At 46.0% G+C, this 27,424-nt stretch overlaps 1 protein-coding gene across 5 annotated transcripts in view; it reads left to right on the top strand.

Moving 5' to 3' along the window:
* Nucleotides 1-385: 385 nt before the first annotated feature.
* LOC119965268 (kelch-like protein 3) overlaps nucleotides 386-27,424 on the top strand; it is a 156,640-nt gene continuing 129,601 nt past the window's right edge. For 4 of the 5 annotated variants that reach the window (XM_038795780.1, XM_038795781.1, XM_038795782.1 and 1 more), the window contains exons 1-2: nucleotides 392-511; nucleotides 24,871-24,993. In XM_038795780.1, coding sequence (XP_038651708.1) covers nucleotides 444-511; nucleotides 24,871-24,993 — 191 coding nt within the window. In that variant the 5' untranslated portion in view covers nucleotides 392-443. Of the gene's footprint in view, nucleotides 512-24,870; nucleotides 24,994-27,424 lie in introns of all 5 variants that reach the window. The other variant, XM_038795785.1, reaches the window with a different exon arrangement.

Here is a 27,424-nt window from a genome sequence, read left to right on the forward strand (position 1 = left end):
CACAGCCTGTGTGTAGGTGGATGGGGGGGAGCAGGTGAATGCAGGAATTCCCGCGAAAGGTCACATCTCGCAATGTTGTTCCCAGAGGCACAGTTCCATTTGATTGAAAACACACCACCACCCTGTTGTGCCCGCTTCCCTCGCCAAGAGCAACTTGGATTTACATCAGCAAATATTTACTTGTTACTTGAACGTTGCACTTCAATGATTGGTTTGTTGACCCCAGCCTGCTCGCATTTTTTTCCCTGTCGTCTACCAAGTGTGAGCTTCGGCTAGAAAGCAGCCGCCGTCTTAATAAAAACTTTTTTTTTGTTCTGTTTTGCCTGGCGGTGCTTGCGGGCGGCGAAAGGAGGAAACAGCCCCCGCCCGCCCCAGCCGCCGCCCGCCCCAGCCGCCGCCTCCTCCTCCTCCTCCTCCACCACCACCACTGCACAGCGAGCTGCATGAATCCCTGCAACACGGCGAGAAATGCTGCGGAATCTCGCAGCGGCGGACGGTGCCCAGGAGCCAGGTGAGTCTCTGGCCGCCGCTGCTGCCAGGCAACGGGGGCAACAAGCTGGAGTCAGGCGCTGCGGAGGGGAGCTAAAGGCAGGGTCCTGAGAGCCCAGGCCCTCAGTCCGGGATCCGGGGCTGGGCTCCCTCTCCACCGACCGGGCCGGGCCCAGGGTGGGGAAGAGGGCAGCGGGACAGCTCCGTCTCAGGCGCTCCATCATGGGCGATGGAGGCTGGGTACCTGCCCGATATCCCAGCTCCGCCGCCTCAGCAACCTGCCCTCCCTCCGCCCGCCAAGTCACCGCTCTTTAAAGCCCACGCGCGCACTCCACCCACCTCGCGTGGATGCAGAAAATAATGCGCGACTTTATTTTTTGTTAAACTTGAATGAATTGCTTGTTTGCACCCCGTCCTTCTGCGGATATATCATCAGTAGCACTATCGAATTGACATTGTACCTCTCTGTCCCTCCCCCCCCCCCAATTTCTGATGCTCTGGTCAGGATGGTGTTTCTAACCGTGTTGATTTGTGGACATTTTTACCAAATGTCATCTGCTGAAATGGACAGGGAGCTGGGATTTGTAGGTTGTTCCAAGTAATGTGTGTGGGGAGTTCGAGCGGTACAGAAAGCTGTTTTGTAAATCCGGGTCATTTAATGTATGAAGCACCAAATTTCAGCTAATCCCAGTACACAACACATCCAATATAAAGCAGCACCAGTACTAATGGCGTTCTATATTTCATTATTTATCTTGCAGATTCGGTAATATCGGTTGAAAACTTCACGCCATTAGTTTTTTCTGGACTAGTAGCAATGGTGATTTTTTTTTGGCTGCGACCATAATTTAACTTGTGTAGGTGTATTTTTTTTGTGCTCTCTTCCACTTAATTATTGGCTGGAAAGGTGTACGTTTGCAAATTGGCCTGGCTGCTAACTGAAGCTGAGGAATGGTGGAATTGGTGAGACCACACCTGGAGTATTCTGTGCAGCTTTGGACTCCTTGACTAAGAAAGGATATATTTGTCATTGAGGGAGTGCTGTGAAGGTTCACCAGACTGTTTCCTGGGATGGCAGGATTCATGTACGAGGAGAGTTTGGGTTAATTGGGCCTGTATTCACTGGGGAGGGGAACGTATGAAAATTTGATGGGGCTGGACAGCCTGGATACAGGCATAATGTTCATCCTGGCTGTAATGAAGGTGTCTAGAACAATGGGTCACAGTCTCTGGATGCTGAGCAGGCTATTTAGGGCTGAGATGAGAGTTGTCTTCACTCGGGGTGGTGAATGTGTGATGTTCTCTATTTCAGAAGGCTGTGGAGTTACTGAAACTATTTAAGAAGGATATAGATTTCTAGAATCCAAGGTGTCAAAGAGTATGGGGAGAGTGCAGGAGTATGGTGTTGAGGTTAGACGATTAGCTGTGATCACATTGAATGATGGTGTACATTCGAGGGACCGAATGGCCTACTCTTTTCTATGTTTCTAAATACTTTGGGGACGAGATATTGAATCCTGTCATATTTTGTTTGATAACTTTCCTGTGAAGTACCTTGGGAAGTTTTATAATGTTTATGAGTGCCAAATAAATGCATGTTGTGATTGAGATATACCTCTCTAATACACCATGGTTCATCTAAACTAAAAAGTTTTCATTCACTTTCAAAGAATCATAGCATGGTTACAGCACAGAAGGGCCCCATTTGGTGTGTTGGGTTTGAGTCAGTGATCAGGAATGGGTACCCTAGACTTTTTTTTTGTTCCTATCCCTTTCCTAATCCAGGGATCCAAAGCAATACACCAACTCTGCCTTCAGATGGGATCTTGAAAGTTGGTACAGACCACAAATTGATTATTTTTTTTAAGCCTAGTGTTACATTTTTGCAGTCTGTCTCCACTGAACAATGTTTGCATTGTATATTTTATGATTGCCCTATTATGTATTTTCTTTTCATGTACAGAATGATCTGTCTGAGCTGCATGTAGAACAATACTTTTCACTGTACCTCGGTGCACGTGACAATAAACCAATCCAAAAACCAATCACAAACGATGCCAGAGGGTATTAACATCCTAACCTCCTAACCACATGAAAAAATATTTTGTCATTATCTGAAATCAAGTGTGATAAGTAGTATGTACTTTTAACAATTTGTTTTAAAAATTAGTTAACTTTAAATACATCATTGCCAAGCTGTCCTTTCTGCCTGACAATGTAGAAATGTGTCTCGATGTGTCCTGTCCACAAATACCAGGACAAATCCAATCTGGCCAGTTACTGCCCCATTAATCCATTCGCAATCAATCATCGACAAAAGTGTTGCGAGTGTTCTATCTGCAAAAAAAAAAACTGCACACCGATGCTCAGTTTGGATTCTGCCAAAATTACTCTGCTTCATATCCAGTTACAGTTTTGGTCCAGACATGGACAAAATATGGACAAACTGCTGAATTCCAGAGGTCAGGCAAGAGTGACTCCCTTGACATCAAGGCAGCAGAAAATGGCATCAAGGATCCCTGGCAAAACTGAAGTCAGTGGGAATTGGGGGGGAAAACTCCACTGGTTGGAGTCTTAGCTAGCAAAAAGGACGATTGTGCTTTTGGACACCAATCATCTCAGCACCAGAACATGGCTACAGGAGTTCCTCAAGATAGTGTCCTAGGCTCAGCCAGCTTTAAAAAATAAATTTAAAGTACCTAATTTTTTTTTTTACATGGGAGTTATGTACAGGCCCCCTCACAGTAATCAGGATGTGGGGCAGAAAATAAATCAAGAGACAGAAAAGGCCTATCAGAAGGCAATATTACAATAATCGTGGGGACTTAATATGCAGGTGGACTGGGAAAATCAGGTTGGTAGCTGATCCCAAGAAAAGAAACTCGTGGAATGTCGACGAGATGGTTTTTTTCGGAGCAGCTTGTGGTAAAGCCTACTACAGAAAGGCGATTCTGGATTTGGTGATGTGTAATGAGGCAGACTTGATTAGGGAACTTAAGGTGAAGAAACCCTGAGGGGGCAGTGACCACAATATAAGAGAGAATTTACTAGAATCAAATGTAAATGGATTACAATTGAAAAAGGTAACTTCAAAGACATGAGGGAGGAGCTGGCCAGAGTTGATTGGAAGGTGAGCCGAGCAGGGACGATGGTGGAACAGCAATGGCAGGAGTTTTTGGGGGTTATTTGGGAGGCACAACAGAAATTCATCCTAAGGAGGAGGAAACATGCTAAGGGGAGGACGAGGCAACCATGGCTGACAAAGGAGGTCAGCGACAGCATAAAAGAAAAAGTGTACAATGTGGTGAGGATTAGTGGGGAGCCAGGGATTAAGAAACCTTTAAAAGCCTGCAAAGGACAACTAAAAAAGCAATAAAGGGAGAGAAGATGAAATGTGAGTGTAAGCTAAATAGTAATCTAAAAGAAGATTACAAGAGTTTTTTTCGATACTAAAAAAGGTAAGAGAGGCAAGAATGAACATTGGACCGCTGGAAAATGAGGCGGGAGAAGTAATAATGGGGAACAAAGAAATGGTTGAAGAACGGAATAGATACTTTGTATCAGTCTTTATGGTGGAAGACACCAATGGTATACCAGAACTTTGAGAGTCAGGGGGCAGAGGTGAGTGTAGTGGCCATCGCAAAGGAGAAGGCGCTGGGAAGCTGAAAGGTCTGAAGGTAGATAAATCATCCGGACCAGATGGACTGCACCCCAGTGTTCTGAAGGAGATAGCGGAGGAGATTTTGGAGACATTGGTGGTGATCTTTCAGGAATCGCTGGAGGCAGGGAGGGTTCCAGAGGACCAGAGAATGGCTAATGTAATACCCCTGTTTGAAAAGGGAGGGAGGCAGAAGACAGGAGATTATAGGCTGTTTAGCCAAACTTTGGTTGTTTGTAAGATTTTAGAGTCCATTATTAATGATGAGATTGTGGAGTACTTGGAAGTGCATGGTAAAATAGGGCTGAGTCAGCATAGCTTTGTCAAGGGGAGGCCATGTCTGACAAATCTGTTGGAATTCTTTGAGGTGGTAACTGTAGAATCTGACGAGTGAGAAACACTCAGGACGCACTGTATGATACAAACAAGGAAAGATTTATAAAGATCCACTACTAAACAATCCCACAGTTGAACCTTCTTTAACAAGATATGGAGGGGACTGATGAAGGTTGTCGGGTTTGGGATGAATTTCCTGGAATAATTCACTAATCCGAACAAAGAGCGTAGTTCTGTCTGGCCACTAGGGACGGGGCCTGTTTTTATCACCTGCACCTTGTCCTCTACAGGGTGTAACCCGTTTTGGTCCACTTGGTACCCCAAATAGGTAACCTCGGGGGCATGAAAGACACATTTGTCCTACCAGAGGCAGATGCCTGCCCGTTCAAAATGCCAGGAGGACCTCGGTCAGGTTCGCCAGATGTTCCTGGTTGGATGCCGCAATGATGAGGATATCGTCCAAGTAGACCGCCACCCTGGGTAATCCCCGCAGGATGTACTCCATCATACCCTGCAGATTAGCGCATGCGAACGAGACCACAAATGGCAACCGGGTATATTCGTATAAACGCGAGTCCAGGTCCAGTATTGATTGTAGATATGCATGACTCATGTCCAGTTTAGTGAATGTTCGTCTTCTGCTCAGCTTTGCATAGAGGTCCTTGATGAGGGGGACCGGGTATCGATCCAAACGAGAAACGGGGTTCACCATCATCTTATAGCCCCCACAGAGACGTACAGAACCGTCTGGCTTGAGTTCTGGCATGACTTGGAAAATTGCATGGTACAGATGATACCTAAATGTTCACGCCGGTCCAATTCGGCATCGACATTTGGCTGCAATTCACAGTGGAGTGGGCGGGCACGGAAATAACGAGGCTGTGCCTGCGGGTCTATGCTGACACGGGCCATGGCCCTTTTGATTGTCCCCTGTACATCTGCAAAGACCTGAGGGAATCTTGCTAGGACTCCCTTGGGACCATGTGGGTACATACGGCATACCCTCTTCCAGTTGAGTTTCAAATGGCGCAGCCAGTATTGACCCAGCAATCTTTGTTCCCCACCACGGGCTACCACCAATGGTAGGTTAGCGGATTGATGCCCACAAGTCATTGGTACCTGGGCAGTGCCCTCAATGGCCAGTAGTTCTCCAGTGCAGGTGGCCAACCTGGCCTCAGTGTCACGGAGAGTCAATTTGTGGAGGCTGGTGCGGATGCCCTCAAATGTGGGGCGGTTGATCATGGACACAGCTGCTCCAGTATCTAGCTCCATGTCGATGGGGTGCCCATTTACCAAAAAGGGGCATTCGAATTGGGGCGACTCGGCTGCCGTAACACTGGAGTTGTTGGTAGGGGTCCTCCTTGCGGTCTTCGACATAGTACACCCCGTCATGAGGGGAGTACGCCCTGGCATGAGGGGAGGTAGAACGGTCTGGAGAGGTGGCGGGTGGGCTGATCGTCATGTGGCCCACTGGGCCTGGATATCTGTCTGGGTACCCCTGCTCAGCGGCTTCGTCCCTGCGCTCCATGGTTACTCTGCGGCAGTGGCTATCTTTTGCGCAGCCACCCCGCTGCAGGTTTGCCAGTCCTCCGGCCAGGATGGATCTGGCAGCATCTTCCAGAGTGCCCCATCCCATGAATCTCTTGGGCTCCGCGCTCTTGTGGGAGACGGCAATCTCAATTGCCAGAAACAAAGTCTGCTCGGTTTCAGTCAGCAACTTTCTCTGTTTGGCGGCATCTCAGGTGCCGCAGGCAAAGCGGTTGCAAAGAGATTTGCTCAGGGGAGGCTCGAACTCCCAAGTCTCAGCCAGCTTCCTTAAATGAGTGAAAAAAATCACTGTTTGATTCATCTTGGGCTTGGGTGGCCATGTGGAAGCAGAACGAGTGGCAGTTTCGGATTTAAGTGGTTTTCTACCAAAGCTGCAAAAGACCGGGAGTCCGGGTGTGTCAAGCTTTTGATAAGTGCATACGTTGGTCCACGGTTAGAGTTGCTGTCTGACGTTCACCAGACAGGGACTGGTTTAGCTTACTGGGCTAAATCACTGGCTTTTAAAGCAGACCAAGCAGGCCAGTGTCGGCAGCAACTCCACTTCAGTCTCGTCGGCAGCGTAGATTCCGATGGGCGAGAAACACTCCTAGGACGCACAGTAGGATACAAAGAAAGCGATTCATTAAGATACTCTACTAAATTCCCACATTCCGAAGGGTCACGCACCCTGACCTGCATCCAGGTTGGGGTTTTTATACTGTGGGGCCTTCCCTGTTAAGGAGGAAGCTCCACCCTCAATTACCGGGGGAGTTCATACTCGTTATGAGTTAATAGAAACTGTATGGTGCACACTTCCTTACTTCCCAGGAGAGTCATGACAGTAACGAGGAAGTTAGACAAAGGAGTACCAGTGGATGTGATCTATTTGGATTTCATAAATTCATAGAATCCTACAGTGCAGAAAGAGGCCATTCAGTCCATTGAGTCTGCACCAACCCTTTGAATGAGCACTCTGCCTATTTACAACTGTTCACCCCTACCTATTCCCGTAATCCCCTACTTATTCCCGCAGTCCCATAACCTAACCTGGACATTAAGGGGAAATTTAGCATGGCCAATCCACCTAACCCGCACATCTTTGGACTGGGAGGAAACTGGAGCACCCGGAGGAAAACCACGCAGACGTGGGGAGAACGTACAAACTCCACACAGACAGTCACCAGAGTCTGGAATTGAACCCGGGTCCCTGGTGCTGTGAGGCATCAGTGCAAACCACTGTGCCACCGTGCTGCCCATTTCCTGAAGACCTTTGACAAAGTGCCGCACGGAGGCTGCTACATAAGAGCACATGGTGTTAGGGGCAAGAGGGGGTAAAGTTTGAGTTGCTGTACCCTGCTCGTCTGATAAAATAGGACTGAGTCAGCACAGCTTTGTCAAAGGGAGGTCATGTCTGACAAATCTGTTAGAGTTCTTTGAGGGGGTGACAAAGAAGGTAGACAAAAGAGAACCAGTGGATGTGATTTATTTAGATTTCCAGAAGGTCTTTGACAAGGTGCAGCACAGGAGACTGTTAAATACGTTAACAGCCGATGATGTTAAGGGTAAGATCCTAGCATCAGGGCCGGCTCAAGGCACCGGCAACTCGGGCAGTCGCCCGGGGCGCCATGTGCTAGGGGGCGCCAGACTCGGGTCCCGCGTATGCGCAGTTGGGCCGGTGCCAACCAGCGCATGCGCGGTGGCCGCCCTCCCCCGCGGTGGCCCCCCCCTCGGTCCGCCCCCCCCCTCGGGTCCGCTCCCCCTCGGGTCCGCCCCCCCCCGCCCTCCCCTCGGGTTCGCCCTCCCCTCGGGTCCGCCCCCCCCCCCCCCCCCCCCTCGGGTCCGCCCCCCCCCCCGCACTCCCTCGGTTCCGCTCCCCTCGGGTCCGCCCCCCCTCGGGTCCGCCTCCCCTCGGGTCCGCCCCCCCGCCCTCCCCTCGGGTCCGCCCCCCCCCTCGGGTCCGCCCCCCCTCGGGTCCGCCCCCCCCACCCTCCCCTCGGGTCCGCCCCCCCCGCCCTCCCCTCGGGTCCGCCCTCCCCTCCCTCCCCTCGGGTCCGCCCTCCCCTCGGGTCCGCCCCCCCCGCCCTCCCCTCGGGTCCGCCCCCCCCGCCCTCCCATCGGGTCCGCCCCCCCCGCCCTCCCCTCGGGTCCGCCCCCCCCGCCCTCCCCTCGGGTCCGCCCCCCCCCCGCCCTCCCGTCGGGTCCGCCCCCCCCGCCCCCCCCTCGGGTCCGCCCCCCCCGCCCTCCCCTCGGGTCCGCCCCCCCGCCCTCCCCTCGGGTCCGCCCCCCCCCCGCCCTCCCCTCGGGTCCGCCCCCCCCCACGTCCGCCCGCCCGCTCGGCCCCCCCCAGTCCCCGCCCCCCCGGCCCCCCCCCAGTCCCCCCCCCCCCCCAGGTCCCGCCCCCCAGCCCCCCCCAGGCCCCCCCCCCCCCCCCCCCCCCCCCCCCCCCCCCAAGGGCGCCGAAGTTCAGCTTGCCCGGGGCGCCAGCAACCCTAGGGCCGGCGCTGCCTAGCATGGATAGAGGATTGGCTGACTGGCAGAAGGCAGAGAGTGATGAAAAAGGGGTCCTTTTTTGGATGGCAGCTAGTGATTGGTGGTATTCCGTAGGGGTCAGTGTCGGGACCACTTATACAGTGTTGGGATCACTTGTACATTAAGGATCTGGAACAAGGAATTGAGGGTATTGTTGCTAAGTGTGCAAATGATACAAAGATGGGTAGAGGGACAGGTAGTATTGAGGATGTGGGGAGGCTGCAGAAGGACTTGGGCAGTTTGGAGAGTGGACAAAGAAGTGGCAGATGGAATACAATATGGTAAAGTATGAGGTTCTGCATTTGGTAGGGAGAATGGAGGCATAGACTATTTTCTAAATGAGGAAAGGCTTCGGAAATCTGAAGCATAAAGGGACTTGTGAGTCCTAGTTCAGGATTCTCTTAAGGTTAGCATGCAGGTTTAGTTGGCAATTCGGAAGGCAAATGCAATGTTAACATTCATTTCGAGGCAGCAAGAATACAAGAGCAGGGATGTACTGCTGAGGTGCTATAAGGTTCTGGTCAGACCCCATTTGGAATATTGTGTGCAGTTTTGGGCCCCATATCCAAGGAAGGAAGTGCTGGCCTTGAAGGGGGTCCAGAGAAAGTTCACAGGTATGATCCCAGGAACGAAGGGCTTGTCATGTGAGGAGCAGTTGAGAACTCTGGGTCTGTACTTGATGGAGTTTAGAAGAATGAGGGGGCACCTCATTTAAAAAAAATATATATTTAGAGTGCTTTATTAATTTTTTTCCAATTAAGGGCAATTTAGCGTGGCCAGTCCACCTACCATGTACGTCTTTCAGTTGTGGGGGCGAAACCCACGCAAACACTGGGAGATGTGCAAACACCATACGGACAGTGACCCAGAGCCGGTGTCGAATCTGGGACCTCGGTGCCGCGAGGCAGCAGTGCTAATCACTGCACCACCGTTTTGCCCTGAGGGGAACCTCATTGAAACTTACAGACTACTGAGAGGCTAGACAGAGTGGATGTGGAGAAGATGTTTCCACCAGTAGGAGAGACTAGAATCCGAGGGCACAGCCTCAGACTGAAGGGACGATCCTTTAAAACAGAGATGAAGAGGAATTTCTTCAACCAGAGGGTGGTGAATCTGTGGAACTCTTTGCTACAGAAGGCTGTGGAGGCCAAATCACTGAGTGTTTTTAAGACCGAGATAAGTAGGTTCTTGATTAAAAAGGGGATCCGGGGGTTACGGGGAGAAGACAGGAGAATGTGGATGAGAAACACATCAGCCATGATCGAATGGCAGAGCAGACTTGATGGGGCGAATGGCCTAATTCTGCTCCCATATCTTATAGTTTTAGATTTTTACTGCGTCTCGTTGTATATAATGGAAATAATTTTTCCCAGCTACTATCCTAAATTAAGGAGCCTGAGAATTCCACTCATTTGAAATCATTCACCTTTTTAAATTTTATATTGCTAGAAACGGCACAAGCCAGGTGAGTGATGGAGTTGTTAATTGGATGAATGCAGCTGCAGGATTTTTCAAGGAGCTTGACAAACCCAGTCAAAGCAGTTGTTTGATTGGCACTTTGTCTACTAATCGGATATTGGAGAGGGAGGGGGAGGATCCAGTTGTTGTGGTCCATGTCGGTACCAACAACTTAGGCAAGTCTAGGAAAGAGGACCTGTTTAGAGATTATAAAGAGTTAGGATTCAAATTAAAAAACAGGTCCTCAAGGGTCATAATCTCTGGATTACTGCCCGAGCCACGTGCAAATTGGCATAGGGAGGCAAGAATAAGGGAAGTTAACACGTGGCTGAAAGAGTGGTGTGGGAAAGAGGGGTTCCTTTTCATGGGACACTGGCATCAGTTTTGGGACGGGGGGACCTATACCGTTGGGATGGTCTCCACCTGAACCGAGCTGGGACCAGTGTTTAGGCGAAAAGAGTAAATAGGGTGGTCAATAGGACTTTAAACTAGAGATTGGGGGAGAAGGGAAAGTCAGGGAACCAAGAGGTGAAGGAATCAGTGGGAAGCGTAGCTGCTTAGGATTACAAAAAATCACGAAAAGACAGAGCTCAGGAGAGGTTACGATAGTCCCCATCTCACAAAATATGACACAGTGTATGGAAAGGCTCAGTAAACCAAGGTCCACCACACTAAGAAAACAAAAAGGGACAGTCAATAGGGAATTAAAGGTGCTATATTTAAATGCCCGCAGTGTACGGAACAAGGTAGATGAGCTTGTGGCCCAGATTGTGACTGGCAGGTATGATGTGGTAGGCATCACAGAGACATGGTTGCAGGGGGTTCAGGACTGGCAGTTAAACATCCAGGGATTTACAACCTATCGAAAAGACAGAGAGGTGGGTAGAGGGGGCGGGGTTGCCTTGTTAATTAGAAATGAAATTAAATCAATAGCACTAAACGACATAGGGTCAGACGATGTGGAGTCTGTGTGGGTAGAGTTGAGGAACCACAAAGGCAAAAAAACCATAATGGGAGTTATGTACAGGCCTCCTGACAGTGGTCAGGACCAGGGGCACAAAATGCACCACGAAATAGAAAGGGCATGTCAGAAAGGCAAGGTCACAGTGATCATGGGGGACTTCAATATGCAGGTGGACTGGGTAAATAATGTTGCCAGTGGACCCAAAGAAAGGGAATTCATTGAATGTTTACAGGATGGCTTTTTGGAACAGCTTGTGATGGAGCCCACGAGGGAACAGGCTATTCTGGACTTAGTGTTATGTAATGAGCCAGAATTGATAAAAGATCTTAAAGTAAGGGAACACTTAGGAAGCAGTGATCATAATATGGTAGAATTCAGTCTGCAATTTGAAAGAAGGAAGGTAGAATCAGATGTAAAGGTTTTACAGTTAAATAAAGGTAATTACAGGCGCATGAGGGAGGAACTGACGAAAATCGACTGGAAGCAGAGCCTAGTGGGAAAGACAGTAGAACAGCAATGGCAGGAGTTTCTGGGAGTAATTGAGGACACAGTGCAGAGGTTCATCCCAAAGAAAAGAAAGGTTATCAGAGGGAGGATTAGGCAGCCATGGCTGACAAAGGAAGTCAGGGAATGCATCAAGGCAAAAGAGAGAGCCTATAATGTGGCAAAGAGTAGTGGGAAGTCAGAAGATTGGGAAGGCTACAAAAACAAACAGAGGATAACAAAGAGAGAAATAAGGAAGGAGAGGATCAAATATGAAGGTAGGCTAGCCAGTAACATTAGGAATGATAGTAAAAGTTTCTTTAAATACATTAAAAACAAACGGGAGGCAAAAGTAGACATTGGGCCGCTCCAAAATGACGCTGGTAATCTAGTGATGGGAGACAAGGAAATAGCTGAGGAACTTAATAAGTACTTTGCGTCCGTCTTCACAGTAGAAGACATGAGTAATATCCCAACAATTCAGGAAAGTCAGGGGGCAGAGTTGAATATGGTTTCCATCACAAAGGAGAAGGTGCTAGAGAAACTAAAAGGTCTGAAAATTGATAAATCTCCGGGCCCAGATGGGCTACATCCTAGAGTTCTAAAGGAGATAGCTGAAGAAATAGTGGAGGCGTTAGTTATGATCTTTCAAAAGTCACTGGAATCAGGGAAAGTCCCAGAGGATTGGAAAATCGCTGTTGTAACCCCCCTGTTCAAGAAGGAAACAAGAAAAAAGATGGAAAATTATAGGCCAATTAGCCTAACCTCGGTTGTTGGCAAAATTCTAGAATCCATCGTTAAGGATGAGATTTCTAAATTCTTAAAAGTGTAGGGTCGGATTAGGACAAGTCAGCATGGATTTAGTAAGGGGAGGTCGTGCCTGACAAACCTGTTAGAGTTCTTTGAAGAGATAACAAATAGGTTAGACCAAGGAGAGCCAATGGATGTTATCTATCTTGACTTCCAAAAGGCCTTTGACAAGGTGCCTCACGGGAGACTGCTGAGTAAAATAAGGGCCCATGGTATTCGAGGCAAGGTACTAACATGGATTGACGATTGGCTGTCAGACAGAAGGCAGAGAGTTGGGATAAAAGGTTATTTTTCGGAATGGCAACCAGTGACAAGTGGTGTCCCGCAGGGTTCAGTGTTGGGGCCACAGCTTTTCTCTTTATATATTAACGATCTAGATGACGGGACTGGGGGCATTCTGGCCAAGTTTGCCGATGATACAAAGATAGGTGGAGGGGCAGGTAGTATTGAGGAGGTGGGGAGGCTGCAGAAAGATTTAGACAGCTTAGGAGAATGGTCCAAGAAGTGGCTGATGAAATTCAACGTGGGCAAGTGCGAGGTCTTGCACTTTGGAAAAAAGAATAGAGGCATGGACTATTTTCTAAACGGTGACAAAATTCATAATGCTAAAGTGCAAAGGGACTTGGGAGTGCTAGTCCAGGATTCTCTAAAGGTAAACTTGCAGGTTGAGTCCGTAATTAAGAAAGCAAATGTAATGTTGTCATTTATCTCAAGAGGCTTGGAATATAAAAGCAGGGATGTACTTCTGAGGCTTTATAAAGCACTAGTTAGGCCCCATTTAGAATACTGTGAGCAATTTTGGGCCCCACACCTCAGGAAGGACATACTGGCACTGGAGCGGGTCCAGCGGAGATTCACACGGATGATCCCAGGAATGGTAGGCCTAACATACGATGAACGTCTGAGGATCGTGGGATTATATTCATTGGAGTTTAGGAGGTTGAGGGGAGATCTAATAGAAACTTACAAGATAATGAATGGCTTGGATAGGATGGACATAGGGAAGTTGTTTCCATTAGCAGGGGAGACTAGGACGCGGGGGCACAGCCTTAGAATAAAAGGGAGTCACTTTAGAACAGAGATGAGGAGAAATTTCTTCAGCCAGAGAGTGGTAGGTCTGTGGAATTCATTGCCACAGAGGGCGGTGGAGGCCGGGACATTCTGTCTTTAAGACAGAAATTGATAAATTCTTGATTTCTCGAGGAATTAAGGGCTATGGGGAGAGAGCGGGTAAATGGAGTTGAAATCAACCATGATTGAATGGTGGAGTGGACTCGATGGGCTGAATGGCCTTACTTCCGCTCCTATGTCTTATGGTCTTATGGTCTTAATCTTAACATCTAATCCCTGTATTGCTGTTGTACTGTGACTGCAAAAGGCACTGTTTATATCAAATGGTTCTTCTACAGCAGCTCCTAAGCCATGACTACCTCCACCCAGGACAAAGGTAGATGTTACATGGGAACACCTCTCTTCCCGGTTACATGCTATCCTAGATTGGGCATATATCTCTTCCTTTATTGTTGCTAAGATAAAACCCATCATAGGAACATCTTCACCACATGGAATGCAGCGGTTGAAGAAGATGGCTCACTACTCTTTTCTTGCAATGAAGGATGGATAATAAATACTGCCATTGCAACAATGTCCACATCCCTTGAAGGAATTTAAAAATCTATCATAAAATATGACTTACATTGCAGAGGTGGTTTCATTTTTAGACTCCTTTCTCTGTAATATGGTATTGGAGGTGAGGTGGCAAGATGGATACAGAACTGGCTCGGTCACAGAAGGCAAAGGGTAGCAGTCGAAGGGTTGTGACTAGTGGTGTTCCACAGGCATCTGTGTTGGGGCCTCTTGTTTGTAATATACATGAACGATTCGAGCATAAAAACTGGCAAGTCATGTTACAGTTGTATAGAACCTTGGTAAGGCTGCACTTAGAATATTGTGCACAATTTTAGTCGCCACACTACCAGAAGGATGTGGAGGCTTTGGAGAGGGTGCAGAGGAGCTTTACCAGGATGTTGCCTGGTCTGGAGGGTGTTAGGTAAGCAGAGAGGCTGAGTACACTTGGACTGTTTTCATTAGAAAGACGGAGGTTGAGGGGTAACCTGAGGGCTACAGGATTATGAGGGGCATGGATAGAGTGGATGGGCAGCCACTCTTTCCCAGGGTGGAGGGGTCAGTCACCAGAAGGCATAGATTTAAGGTCCGTGGGGCCTAGAGGAGATGTGTAAGGCAGGTTTTTTACACAGAGGGTGGTGAGTGTCTGGAAAGCGTTGCCAGGGGAGGTTGTGGGAGCAGATAAATTAACGGCATTCAAAAGGCATCTCGACAAACATATGGATAGGATGGATATGGAGGGATACAGCATTAGGAAGCCCTGAGGGTTTTGCCAATGGTGGTATCATGACCGGCGCAGGTTTGGAGGGCCGAAGGGCCTGTTCCTGATGTTTTGTTCTTTGTATAACAGTGTTGTTTGTCAGTATTGACTTTCCATACTAGGAAGGCCTCGGGTATGATATAAGATAGATTTGCTACAATTCACTTCAAGTTCCCTTGATAAGGAAATGGGAAACCTTGTTGGATTTTCACTCTTGATTCTTAGCCGACCATCTCTGTTTGCACTGTAGCTGGAATTATGTGAGGAAAGGATTTGACTTGTTTATAATGTCCCCTGCAAACATTCACTGTGTAGGTTCACACATGAGTAATACCCACTTGGGTAAGATACTGAAGGTAAGAACATAAGAACTAGGAGCAGGAGTAGGCCATCTGGCCCCTCGAGCCTGCTCTGCCATTCAATGAGATCATGGCTGATCTTTTGTGGACTCAGCTCCACTTTCCGGCCCGAACACCATAACCCTTAATCCCTTTATTCTTCAAAAAACTATCTATCTTTACCTTAAAAACATTTAATGAAGGAGCCTCAACTGCTTCACTGGGCAAGGAATTCAATAGATTCACAACCCTTTGGGTGAAGAAGTTCCTCCTAAACTCAGCCCTAAATCTACTTCCCCTTATTTTGAGGCTATGTCCCCTAGTTCTGCTTTCACCCGCCAGCGGAAACAACCTGCCCGCATCTATCCTATCTATTCCCTTCATAATTTTATATGTTTCTATAAGATCCCCCCCGCATCCTTCTAAATTCCAACGAGTACAGTGCCAGTCTACTCAACCTCTCCTCGTAATCCAACCCCTTCAGCTCTGGGATTAACCTAGTGAATCTCCTCTGCACACCCTCCAGTGCCAGTACGTCCTTTCTCAAGTAAGGAGACCAAAACTGAACACAATACTCCAGGTGTGGCCTCACTAACACCTTATACAATTGCAGCATTATCTCCCTAGTCTTAAACTCCATCCCTCTAGCAATGAAGGACAAAATTCCATTTGCCTTCTTAATCACCTTTTTGCGACTCATGCACTAGCACACCCAGGTCTCTCTGCACAGCAGCATGTTTTAATATTTTATCATTTAAATAATAATCCCGTTTGCTGTTATTCCTACCAAAATGGATAACCTCACATTTGTCAACATTGTATTCCATCTGCCAGACCCTAGCCCATTCACTTAACCTATCCAAATCCCTCTCCAGACTTCCAGTATCCTCTGCACTTTTCGCTTTACCACTCATCTTAGTGTTGTCTGCAAACTTGGACACATTGCCCTTGGTCCCCAACTCCAAATCATCTATGTAAATTGTGAACAATTGTGGGCCCAACCCTGATCCTTGAGGGACACCACTAGCTACTGATTGTCAACCAGAGAAACACCCATTAATCCCCACTCTTTGCTTTCTATTAATTAACCAATCCTCTATCCATGCTACTACTTTACCCTTAATGCCATGCATCTTTATCTTATGTAGCAACCTTTTGTGTGGCACCTTGTCAAAGGCTTTCTGGAAATCCAGATATACCGCATCCATTGGCTCCCCATTGTCTACCGCACTGGTAATGTGCTCAAAATTTCCACTAAATTAGTTAGGCACGACCTGCCCTTTATGAACCCATGCTGCGTCTGCCCAATGGGACAATTTCTATCCAGATGCCTCGCTTTTTCTTCCTTGATGATAGATTCAAGCATCTTCCCTACTACCGAAGTTAAGCTCACTGGCCTATAATTACCCGCTTTCTGCCTACCTCCTTTTTTAAACAGTGGTGTCACGTTTGCTATTTTCCAATCTGCCCGGACTACCCCAGAGTCTAGTGAATTTTGGTAAATTATCACTAGTGTATTTGCAATTTCCCATGCCATCTCTTTTAGCACTCTGGGATGCATTCCATCAGGGCTAGGAGACTTGTCTGCCTTTGGCCCCATTAGCTTGCCCATCACTACCTCCTTAGTGATAACAATCCTCTCAAGGTCCTCACCTGTCATAGCCTCATTTCTATCAGTCACTGGCATTAGGTAGGTCGTTTCATGAACCAGTCCAAAGAGTCAATTATTTCAGGGCAGATATGGTGGGGTGGGATTGTTCTTGGGGGGGGGGGGGGGGGGGGGGGGATGAAGATGGTGAGAGAAGGACAAAAAATAATTTGACATTTGGGTGGCATGAAGGATAGCACTGCTGCCTCACAGCGCCAGGGACTCGGGTTCAATTCCAGACTTGGGTGTCTGTCTGTGTGGAGTTCGCACTTTCTCCCTGTGTCTGCGTAGGTTTCCTCCGGGTGCTCCGGTTTCCTCCCACAGCCCAAAGATGTGCAGATTAGGTGGATTGATCATGTTAAATTGCCCTATATTGTCCAGGGTTGTGGGGATAGAGCGGGGGAGTGGGCCAAGGTAGGGTGCTCTTTCAGAGGGTCGGTGCAGACTCAATGGGCTGAATGGCCTCCTTCCGCATTGAAAGGATTCTATGGTTCTACCTTTGTGTACCTCGGCTAAATTGGGAATTTCTCTTAAACCATCTTTCAGCAGGTGAGCATGATGTAATGACCGGCATGTTTTATGTTGGAGCAAATGTGACATGGAATAGATGTGATTAGGAATTAACACTCACCAATAAACAACCAAATTGATTTCTAACAAACTTAACATTGGAGATGCTGTTATTTCAGCAGACTCAGAAATTATTTAATAAGATGCAACAAATGTCCTTTTCCTTGTATTTGCCCCTCTTCCGACAGAGACTTCAGGAAGGCAGATTTTGGTTTTCTTTCCAAAAGGATTGTGTTAGGCTATGCAAATAAATGGTTCCACAAAAGTTCATGTAATCTTAATAACTTAGAAATACTTTATTGCTATTTCTACGAACTTGACATTTTCCATTTAATTGATTCAACGTTCTGGAAGTTTCTTCTGTTTTTGTGAACTCAAAATATTATGAAGAAGGAAAAAAGTTACAATTTAAAAGCGCCTTTTCGTCTAAGTTGTATAAAGCTATGCATTATGTGGATAAAGTTATTTGATTAGCAACCGTGAGTAGTTAAAACATTTCAATTGTCTTTACTTTGGTCTTTATACTTATTTAGTTTTGAAAAGTTATGTAGCCATCTGTAGAATATTTGTAACTTGATCATGAAGCTGAAGTATTGTGGGCCTTGAATATCAGTTGTGAACATTTTGGATCAATTATTTGGTACAAATGATAAATAGCTGAGTAAGTCACTGCCACAGACAGTAGTAAGCGTTCAGGATAATAGGTGAGTGGCTAATAGATGAGTGACTATCAGGAAAGATAGGAAGAGGCAAAAAGTACAGTAATCTTTAAAGGTGTTTGCCACTCTCAAACAGATACTCGGCATTGGAACTGCTGGTAGTGACAATTCTTTGAATGTGTGCAGGCCAGACCTTGACACCAGTGGGCAAAGTATTGCAGAGTAGGGAACAGCAAAGTGTAGAAATATAGTTATAGGAGATTCCATAGTTGGGGGACATACAGGCATTTCTGTAACTGTCAACTTGAGTCCCACTTGGTGTGTCTTCCACCTGGTGCCATGGTAAAGGAGATCCTGCAGAATATTCTACAGGGAGGTGGGAGTAAGCCAGAAGTTATGGAACATTTTGAGACTAATGATATAAAGCGGGCAGATATCTAGGTCCGAAGGTCCGATTTTCAGGAAGTAGGGAGGAAGTTTAAAAAATAGGACCTTGAAGGTAGTAATCTCTGGAAGGTGAGGATGATCATTGTGTGGCTTGAGGCATGGTGCAGTAAGGATGGCTTCAGATATTTGGGCCACTGAGATCAGTTCTGAGGCTCAGAGCATCTATTCAAAAGGGGCAGGTTTCACTTCAACAGGACTGGAACCAATGTCCTTATACGGAGGATCACTAGAGTGGTTGGTGTGGCAAGGGGGTGGGTAAAAGTGGAAAAGAGGAATAAGATGCATATAATAAGTGTGTTGGACAGTACTAGAGAAGGGAATCGTTCCATATTGGTTTGGTGGACAAGGAAGGACTACAGAAAATTAAAAGACACTACAGTATTACCTATATTGAATGCACAAAATGTGGTGATAAGGTTGGTGAGCTATTAGCACAACAGCATTATGTGAATATAATGTAGTGGCAATAACTGAAGCTTGGCTTAAAAATGGTGAAGATGATGGGGTGGCAGTGCTGATTAGGGAAGATATTGTAGGGTTGAAAATATAGGATGTCCTTGAGAGGGCAAGGAAAGAATCCATTTGGATAGAGTTGAGAAGGAAAAAAGTATCGTCACACTACTGGTGGTATTCTATTGGCCTCCAGATGGTAGAAATAAATGAGCAAATCTTCAGTGAAATCATGGAGAAGAGCAAGGAACAATCTGAAATAGATGGTCTAAATTGGAATGGAGCTAATTTCAATGGGCTGAGAAGGAATACAGCCAGGGGGAAATAGAACTATAGACTGACAGGAAAACCTGTAACTGAACAATGAATGATCTTTAAAGAAGAGATGCTTCAGGTACATTCCAATAAAAGGGAAAGGTTGGGGATTCAAAATCAGAGCTCTTTGGATGTTGCAGGAGATAGGGAATATGAGTAAACAAAAAAAGAGGGTATATGATGCACGTTGGATGAACTCTTTCAAGTGCAAACCAGGTCAAATACAGTTGAGGGAGAGGGGAAAGGAAGAGGAAAATAAAACTGGTCAAGCGAGAGTACGAGAATAGAATGACAGTCAACATAAACGGGACGCAAAAATCTTTTGCCTGTGTGTAAATAGTAAGCGGGTAATAAGAGGTGGAGTGAGTCCTATTAGAGACAAAGAAGGTGATATATCCTTTGGAGGCACAGGGCAAGCCTAGAATATACAATACTTTGTATTGGTGTTTACCGAGGAAGTGGAATCTGACAAAATATTGGTAGAAGTGGAGATAATAGAGGTTTTAAACTAATGTGGCAGGGGGATGGGAACCAGATTAGGAAGTTAGAGGTCAGTAAAGAGGCAGCAACTAAAGCCAGTAAGGTACTAGATAATAAACTCAATGTGACTAAGGGGAAGAGTAGACAGGGAAGAGATGATCGCAAAGGAACAGGTGGTCTGAGGTGAGAAATGTAGCAGGTAAGGCAGATGAATTTAGGGCTTGGATTAGTACCTGGGAATATGATGTTATTGCTATTACTGAGACTTGGTTGAAGGATGGGCAAGACTGACAACTAAATATCCCAGGGTATAGATGCTTCAGGAGAGATAGAGAGGAAGGTAAAAGGGGTGGAGGAGTTGCATTACTGGTTACAGATGATATCACAGCTGTGATTAAGGAGGGCACGATGGAGGATTTGAGCACTGAGGCAATATGGATAGAGCTAAGAAATAGGAAGGGTGCAGTAACATTGTTGGGACTTTACTATAGGCCTCCCAAAAGCGAGCGTGAAGTAGAGGTACAAATATGTAGACAGATTATAGAACAATGTAGGAGCAATAGGGTGGTTGTGATGGGAGATTTTAACTTCCCCAACATTGAATGGGACTCATGTAGTGTTGGAGGCGTGGATGGAGCAGAATTTGTAAGGACCATCCAGAAGAGTTTTTTAGAGCAGTTTGTAAATAGACCAACTCGGGAAGGGGCCATACTGGACCTGGTATTGAGGAATGATCCTGGCCAGGTCGTTGAAGTTTCAGTCGGTGATTACTTTGGGAATAGCGATCACAATTCCGTAAGTTTTAGAATACTCATGGACAAAGACGAGAGTGGTCATAAAGGAAGAGTGCTAAATTGGGGAAAGGCCAACTACAACAAAATTCGACAGGAGCTCGGGAATGTGGATTGAGAGCAGCTGTTTAAGGGTAAATCCACATTTGAAATGTGGGAGTCTTTTAAGGAAAGGTTGATTAGAGTGCAGGACAGACATGTCCCTGTGAAAATGAGAGATAGAAATGGCAAGATTAGGGAACCATGGATGACGGGTGGAATTGTGAGACTAGCTAAGATGAAAAAGGAAGCATACATAAGATCGAGGCGACTCAAAACTGATGAAGCTTTGGAGGGATATCGGGAAAGTAGGACAAATCTCAAACGCGCAATAAAGAGGGCTAAAAGGGGTCATGAAATATCTTTGGCTAACAGGGTTAAGGAAAATCCCAAAGCCTTTTATTCGTATATAAGGAGCGAAGGTGACTAGAGAAAGGATTAGCCCACTCAAAGACAAAAAGGGAATTTATGCGTGGAATTAGAGGAAATGAGTGAGAATCTTAATGAGTACTTTGCATCGGTATTCACCAAGGAGAGGGACATGACGGATGTTGAGGCTAGGGATGGATGTTTAAATACTCTAGGTCATGTCGGCATAAGGAAGGGGGAGGTTTTGGGTATTCTAAAAGGCATTAAGGTGGACAAGTCCCCAGGACCGGCTGGGGTCTATTCCAGGTTACTGAGGGAAGCGAGGGACGAAATAGCTGGGGCCTTAACAGATATCTTTGCAGCATCCTTGAACATGGGTGAGGTCCTGGAGGACTGGATAATTGCTAATGTTGTCCCTTTGTTTAAGAAGGGTAGCAGGGATAATCCAGGGAATTATAGACCTGTGAGCTTGACGTCAGTGGTAGGCAAACTGTTGGAGAAGATACTGAGGGATAGGATCTATTCACATTTGGAAGAAAATAGACTTATCAGTGATAAGCAGCATGGTTTTGTACAGGGAAGGTCATGTCTTACAAACCTAATAGAATTCTTTGAGGAAGTGACAAAGTTAATTAATGAGGGAAGGGCTGTAGATGTCATATACATGGACTTCAGTAAAGCATTTGATAAACTTTCCCATGGCAGGTTGATGGAAAAAGTGAAGTCGTATGGGGTTCAGTGTGTACTAGCTAGATGGATAAAGAACTGGCTGGGCGACAGGAGACAGAGTAGTGGTGGAAGGGAGTGTCTCAAAATGGAGAAAAGTGACTAGTGGTGTTCCACAGGGATCCGTACTCGGACCACTGTTGTTTGTGATATACATAAATGATCTGGACGAAGGTATAAGTGGTCTGATGAGCAAGTTTGCAGATGATACTAAGATTGGTGGAGTTGCAGATAGCGAGGAGGACTGTCAGAGAATACAGCAAAATATAGATAGATTGGAGAGTTGGGCAGGGAAATGGCAGATGGAGTTCAATCCAGGCAAATGCGAGGTGATGCATTTTGGAAGATCTAACTCAAGAGCAGACTATATGGTCAATGGAAGAGTCCTGGGGAAAATTGATGTACAGAGAGATCTGGGAGTTCAGGTCCATTGTACCCTGAAGGTGACAACAGGTCGATCGAGTGGTCAAAAAGGCATACAGCATGCTTGCCTTCATCGGACGGGGTATTGAGTATAAGAGTCGGCAGGTCATGTTACAGTTGTATAGGACTTTGGTTAGGCCACATTTGGAATACTGCGTGCAGTTCTGGTCGCCACATTACCAGAAGGATGTGGATGCTTTAGAGAGGGTGCAGAGGAGGTTCACCAGGATGTTGCCTGGTATGGAGGGTGTTAGCTATGAAGAAAGGTTGAGTAGATTGGGATTGTTTTCGTTGGAAAGACGGAGGTTGAGGGGGGACCTGATTGAAGTCTACAAAATTATGAGAGGTATGGACAGGGTGGATAGCAACAAGCTTTTCCCAAGAGTGGGGGTGTCAATTACAAGGGGGTCACGATTTCAAGGTGAGAGGGGGAAAGTTTAAGGGAGATGTGCGTGGAAAGATTTTTACGCAGAGGGTGGTGGGTGCCTGGAACGCTTTGCCAGCAGAGGTGGTAGAGGCGGGCACGATAGCATCATTTAAGATGCATCTGGATAGATATATGAATGGACGGGGAACAGAGGGAAGTAGATCCTTGGAAAATAGGCGACAGGTTTAGATAAAGGATCTGGATCGGCGCAGGCTGGGAGGGCCGAAGGACCTGTTCCTGTGCTGTAATTTTCTTTGTTCTTTGTAATGGATGGGGTGAAAATTGAGGGGAAGGAGGTACTGAAAAGGCTGGTTGTGCTCAGAGAGGATATGTGGCCTGGTCCAGATAGCTTGCATCCATATCACTAAAGAAAGTGGAGGTGGAGGTAATGGAAGAGTTTCCATAATTGTCCAACCTTCCCTAGATACAGGAGTGGTGCCGGTGGCTTGGAAAGTGGCAAATGTGACCCCTTTATTTAAGGGAGGATGTAAGAATAGTCCTTGCAACTACAGGCCAGCCAGTTTAATGTCACTGGTGGTTTAGGTTTTGGAAACAATCAGGAAACAAGATCACCAGGCACTTGGCAAGTTTTGAGTTAACTGAGGATAGCCAGCATGGATATATAAAAGGAAGATTGTGCTTCATTAATCAAATTGATTTTTTTGGTGAAGTAACAAAGAAGGTTGAAGAAGAAAATGCAGTTGTGTTACTTGTGTGTAGTTTTAAGAAAGCATTTGATGAAAGTACTACTAAAAAGGCTGTTTAACAAAATTAAGGCTCATAGGAAGGTCAGTGTCAACTTGGATATAAAAATTGGTTTGGGGAGCACAGTGGTGTAGTGGTTAGCACTGCTGCCTCACGGCACCGAGGATCCGGGTTCGATCCCGGCCCTGGTTACTGTCCGTGTGGAGTTTGCACATTCTCTTCGTGCCTGCCTGGGTTTCACTCCCACAATCCAAAAAGATGTGCAGGGTAGGTGAATTGGCCACGCTAAATTTCCCTTTAGATGGGAAAAAAGAATTGGTTACTCTAAATTTATTTTTAAGAATGGAAAAAATTTTAAAATGGCTGAAGGACAGCGAGCAGCGGATTGTGGTGAATGCTTTGTGAGAATGGAGGATGGTAGACAGTGATGTTCCCCAAGGGTCAGTGCTAGGACCACATTTTTTTTTGCTATTTATAAATGACTTGGATATTGGAATGCAGAATAAAATTTCAATATTTGCCAGTGATACCAAACAGAGGCGTGACAGACGGTGAGGATGCTAATGAACTGCAACAAGACATAGATAGACTAGCAGAATTGTCAGACGGTTGGTAAATAAAATTGAAAACTGAGAAGTGTGAGGCAATGCATTTTGGCAGAAGCGATAGGGAGACCAAGTTAGACGCAACAGCACAGCTCTGAATAATATGCAGGGCCATAGGGACCTGGGGATGCACGTGCAAAGATCTTTGAAGGTGGCAGGAAAAATTGAGAGTATTTAGCAAAACATATGGGATTCATAAATCGAGATATTGAGTGCAAAGCTGGAAAGCTATGCTGGATCTGTATAAGGCTCTCCACAACTAGGGTAATGCACCCAGTTCTGGTCACCACATTTTCGGAAGGATGTGAGAGTCTTTGAGAGGGTGCAGAGGAGATTTACCAGAATGATTTCAGGGATGGGGTATTTTAACTACAAGGTTAGTTTGAAGAAGCTGGGATCGTCTTCTTGGAGCTAAGGAGATTGAGGGGAGATTTGATAGAGGTGAACAAAAATATGACCGGTTTGGATAAGGCAGACAAGGAAAAACTGTTCCTATTAGCTGACGGTACAGGGTTAGGGGACACCGATATAAGGTTTTGGCCAAGAAATGCAGGGGGGGAATGCATGGAAGAACATTTTTCCACAGCCAGCTGTGATGACCTGGAACTTACTGACAAGGCGGAGATGGAAGTAGAAACAATCAATGATTTTAAAAGTATGGGCATTTGAGGGAAATAAACTTGCAGCGCTATGGAGATAGACTAGAGCAACAGAATGGGACTGACTGGATTGCTCCAAGAGCCAGCATGGACTCCTTATGTGTCATAATTTACTTTTTGACTCTATGAAAATATTAAACCCTATTGATCATTTTGTTTAACAGCATGTTTCCATACTCCCTTTTTCATTTTGTGTGGTTTTACAAACATTGTGATTTTCTTACACTTGATTAATTTCAACTTTGAATCATTTCATGGCTCTATCTGTATGTGCAATCATTGCTAACTGGTATGTTAGTTAATTTGGAGAATGGTGGAGGGATCTGAAAAGTATGGCGACCTTTTCTAAAACCCCTGAAAACAGTATAAACCCTGTGGGATGTATTATATGTAAATATACAAATGCAAATTGTTGTTGCAGTCACTCTTTTTTAACCTGTCATAAAATTGGCATTCGCAGTTGGAACATTTCTCTCTCCTTGTGATTAAAAATGCTCCCCTTTTAATTGTGTTCTCTGTATATTCTTGTTTTATTCTTCAATTCTCTCTGAACATATATTTTCATATTTGCGTAAACAGCAATGCCAAGTCCTCACCAGCACGAACTGTGGAGCTGAATGAAGATGATAAAGATCAGGCCCCGGTTTCTATGAATCCTTTCCATATGATGAAAGCCTTCAAAGTCATGAATGAGCTGCGAAGGTAACATTTAAAAAAAATACTTTTCCTCCCCGAGTTTGAATCACTTCTTCTTGTTAGTCTTTGATCACTCTCTTCTCCCCCACCCCCTGTCTCAGATCTCAAATGTGCCTTTCTCAGGTGCAGAAGGTTAAATGATTCCAAGAGTTTTGCCAACTTTGCTGATTATCTTGGAGTAATTCATGTTATACTTTATTTTCTCTTTTTTACCTTGAAGTCTCATTGCAAGTCCATTTATTTTTTCAATTTGAATGGTCCATTTTGAATGAAATGGATGATTAAAAAATCTGAAGTGATATATTACACAGCAATTGTTTTCAAAAAACTAAATATATGTTCTACAGTTGTAGTAATAGCGCTCATCGCAGAATAAACCTTTTCCATTTCTATTGAATGGGCACAATCAAATTATTAGTCATCCACTTCATCTTCTTGTGTAGACCGTTTGTGTTTTCAGCATTCAATGTGGCGACCAGCGGATGTTCTATTTTTGGGATGTTTCTTTCCTTCATCCTTCAGATTTTTCAACTTTGTTTTATATAATTCTTCAGGATGATTTTTAATTCACTCTTCAGAGTATCTTCCCTCACCTTCACTAAATCTAGGTAAGCCCAGGTGAACAAATAACAAAACCATTCCATTAATTAATTTAGCTACTGGAATTAACCCCAGCCTTCACAGCACTTTTCTTCTTTGAAAAGCAAGAGAACATTACATCAGATTGTTTCAGACTTAAAATTATTTAATTTGATAATTAAACACTTAAGTGCATAGTGATTAAATAGCAGTGAGTAAAACATGTATAGCTGCAACAGAAATGACATGATTTCTCTTCAACAGGAAAATAACTTGCAATCTTTGTATTAAACCATAATTTTGAATTAGTATGTTTGTGTGTGTTTTATATATACATATATATTATATATATTTGTGTGTATATACCATATGCAGTAATTTGTCTGGGCGAGATCTGCTGGCCGCGCAATGCCCGAAAGGCAGCACGGCGCAACACGACCGGTAGATACTGGGAGATCCCTCTTTCGGCATCTACCCGGTTCCCCACACCTCGCGAGATCTAATGAGACGTCGCGATGTGAATCTCACCCATTGTAGGGGTGGTCACTTTTTAGCATATCTGCATATTAGAGTGAGACAGCTAGTCTCACTGTAATATGCATTTCCACAATCTAACCAAGGTGTGGATCTAACCCCTTTGCCTTGGAGATCTCGGGCAAGCGCCATTCAGTGCTGGTCTCCACAAATCTGGGCCAGACAGAATGGCAGTCATGGGGGTCTCCCAGGAGATCGGAGGCCCCTAGGTCATTGCCCTCTGGACAGGGTGGCACCCTGGCATTGCCAGCTGGCAGGAGTGTTGCCAGGCAGGCATTTTTCCCGAGGTGGGGATCGGGCCCTGGGGTGCCTGGTGGGGTCACTAGGACCCCCTTATAGGTGAGTTGGGACTTGGGGGGGGGGGGGGGGGGGCAGGGTTCGGGGGTCGCGTCGGGGGTGAGCGGAGCTCCTCAGTGCAGGAAATGGGACTAATTGTGGTCTTCGCTGTGCATTCCCTGCTGAGGCTCCCAAATGGCTATTCAATAGCGTGATGTTTCTCGGTGCTCTGAGCGCCGGGAAACACCCGGCTAATTGTATACGTTACGGACTCTGATCCCATTCGGGTAGATTGCCACCTCTATTCCTCACTACCTTGGGAGGGAACTACTCAGGCTTGACTTGATTCTTTTTTTAATTGAAAAAAAATAAAAATTTAGAGTATCCAATTCATTTTTCCAATTAAGGGGCAATTTAGCGTGGCCAATCCACCTACCCTGCACATCTTTGGGTTGTGGGAGCGAAACCCACGCAGACACGGGGAGAATGTGCAAACTCCACACGGACAGTGACCCAGTGCTGGGATCGAACCTGGGACCTCGGCGCCGTGAGGCTGCAGTGTTACTCACTGCGCCACCGTGCTGCCCTCGCTTGACTTGATTCTTCAACATTTTTAATTGATTCCCTGATTGAAACAATGCATCCTACTCCAAGGACTCGAAAACCGTTGCAGGAATTTTGTGGATTTAAATCACTGACAACTCTATAAGGTGCTGCGAGCCATAGGACAAGCAAACCATTCACTCAGCATTATTTATACTTAAATTATGTGGTTTGATTCCTCCCTGTAGTTTGTATTCTTGGGAGACAGTCTGACAAAGCCTTGCAATATTTATATTGATTTAGGCAGGATTCAAGATTTTAACTGAACCCGGCTTTCAAATGTATGTATTTGGACTGGATTTAGAGTATTGCGATAGGATTTAAAAGCCCAGTTACCTATCCAAAACTAAACAAAAATACCTGAAATAAAAACGGAAAATGCTGGATAAATTCAGCAGGCCTGGCAACATCTGTGGAAAATGCTTGAGTTAATGTTTTGAGTGCA

The sequence above is a fragment of the Scyliorhinus canicula genome, chromosome 4, assembly GCF_902713615.1.
Source record: "Scyliorhinus canicula chromosome 4, sScyCan1.1, whole genome shotgun sequence".
Classification (NCBI taxonomy): Eukaryota; Metazoa; Chordata; class Chondrichthyes; order Carcharhiniformes; family Scyliorhinidae; genus Scyliorhinus; species Scyliorhinus canicula.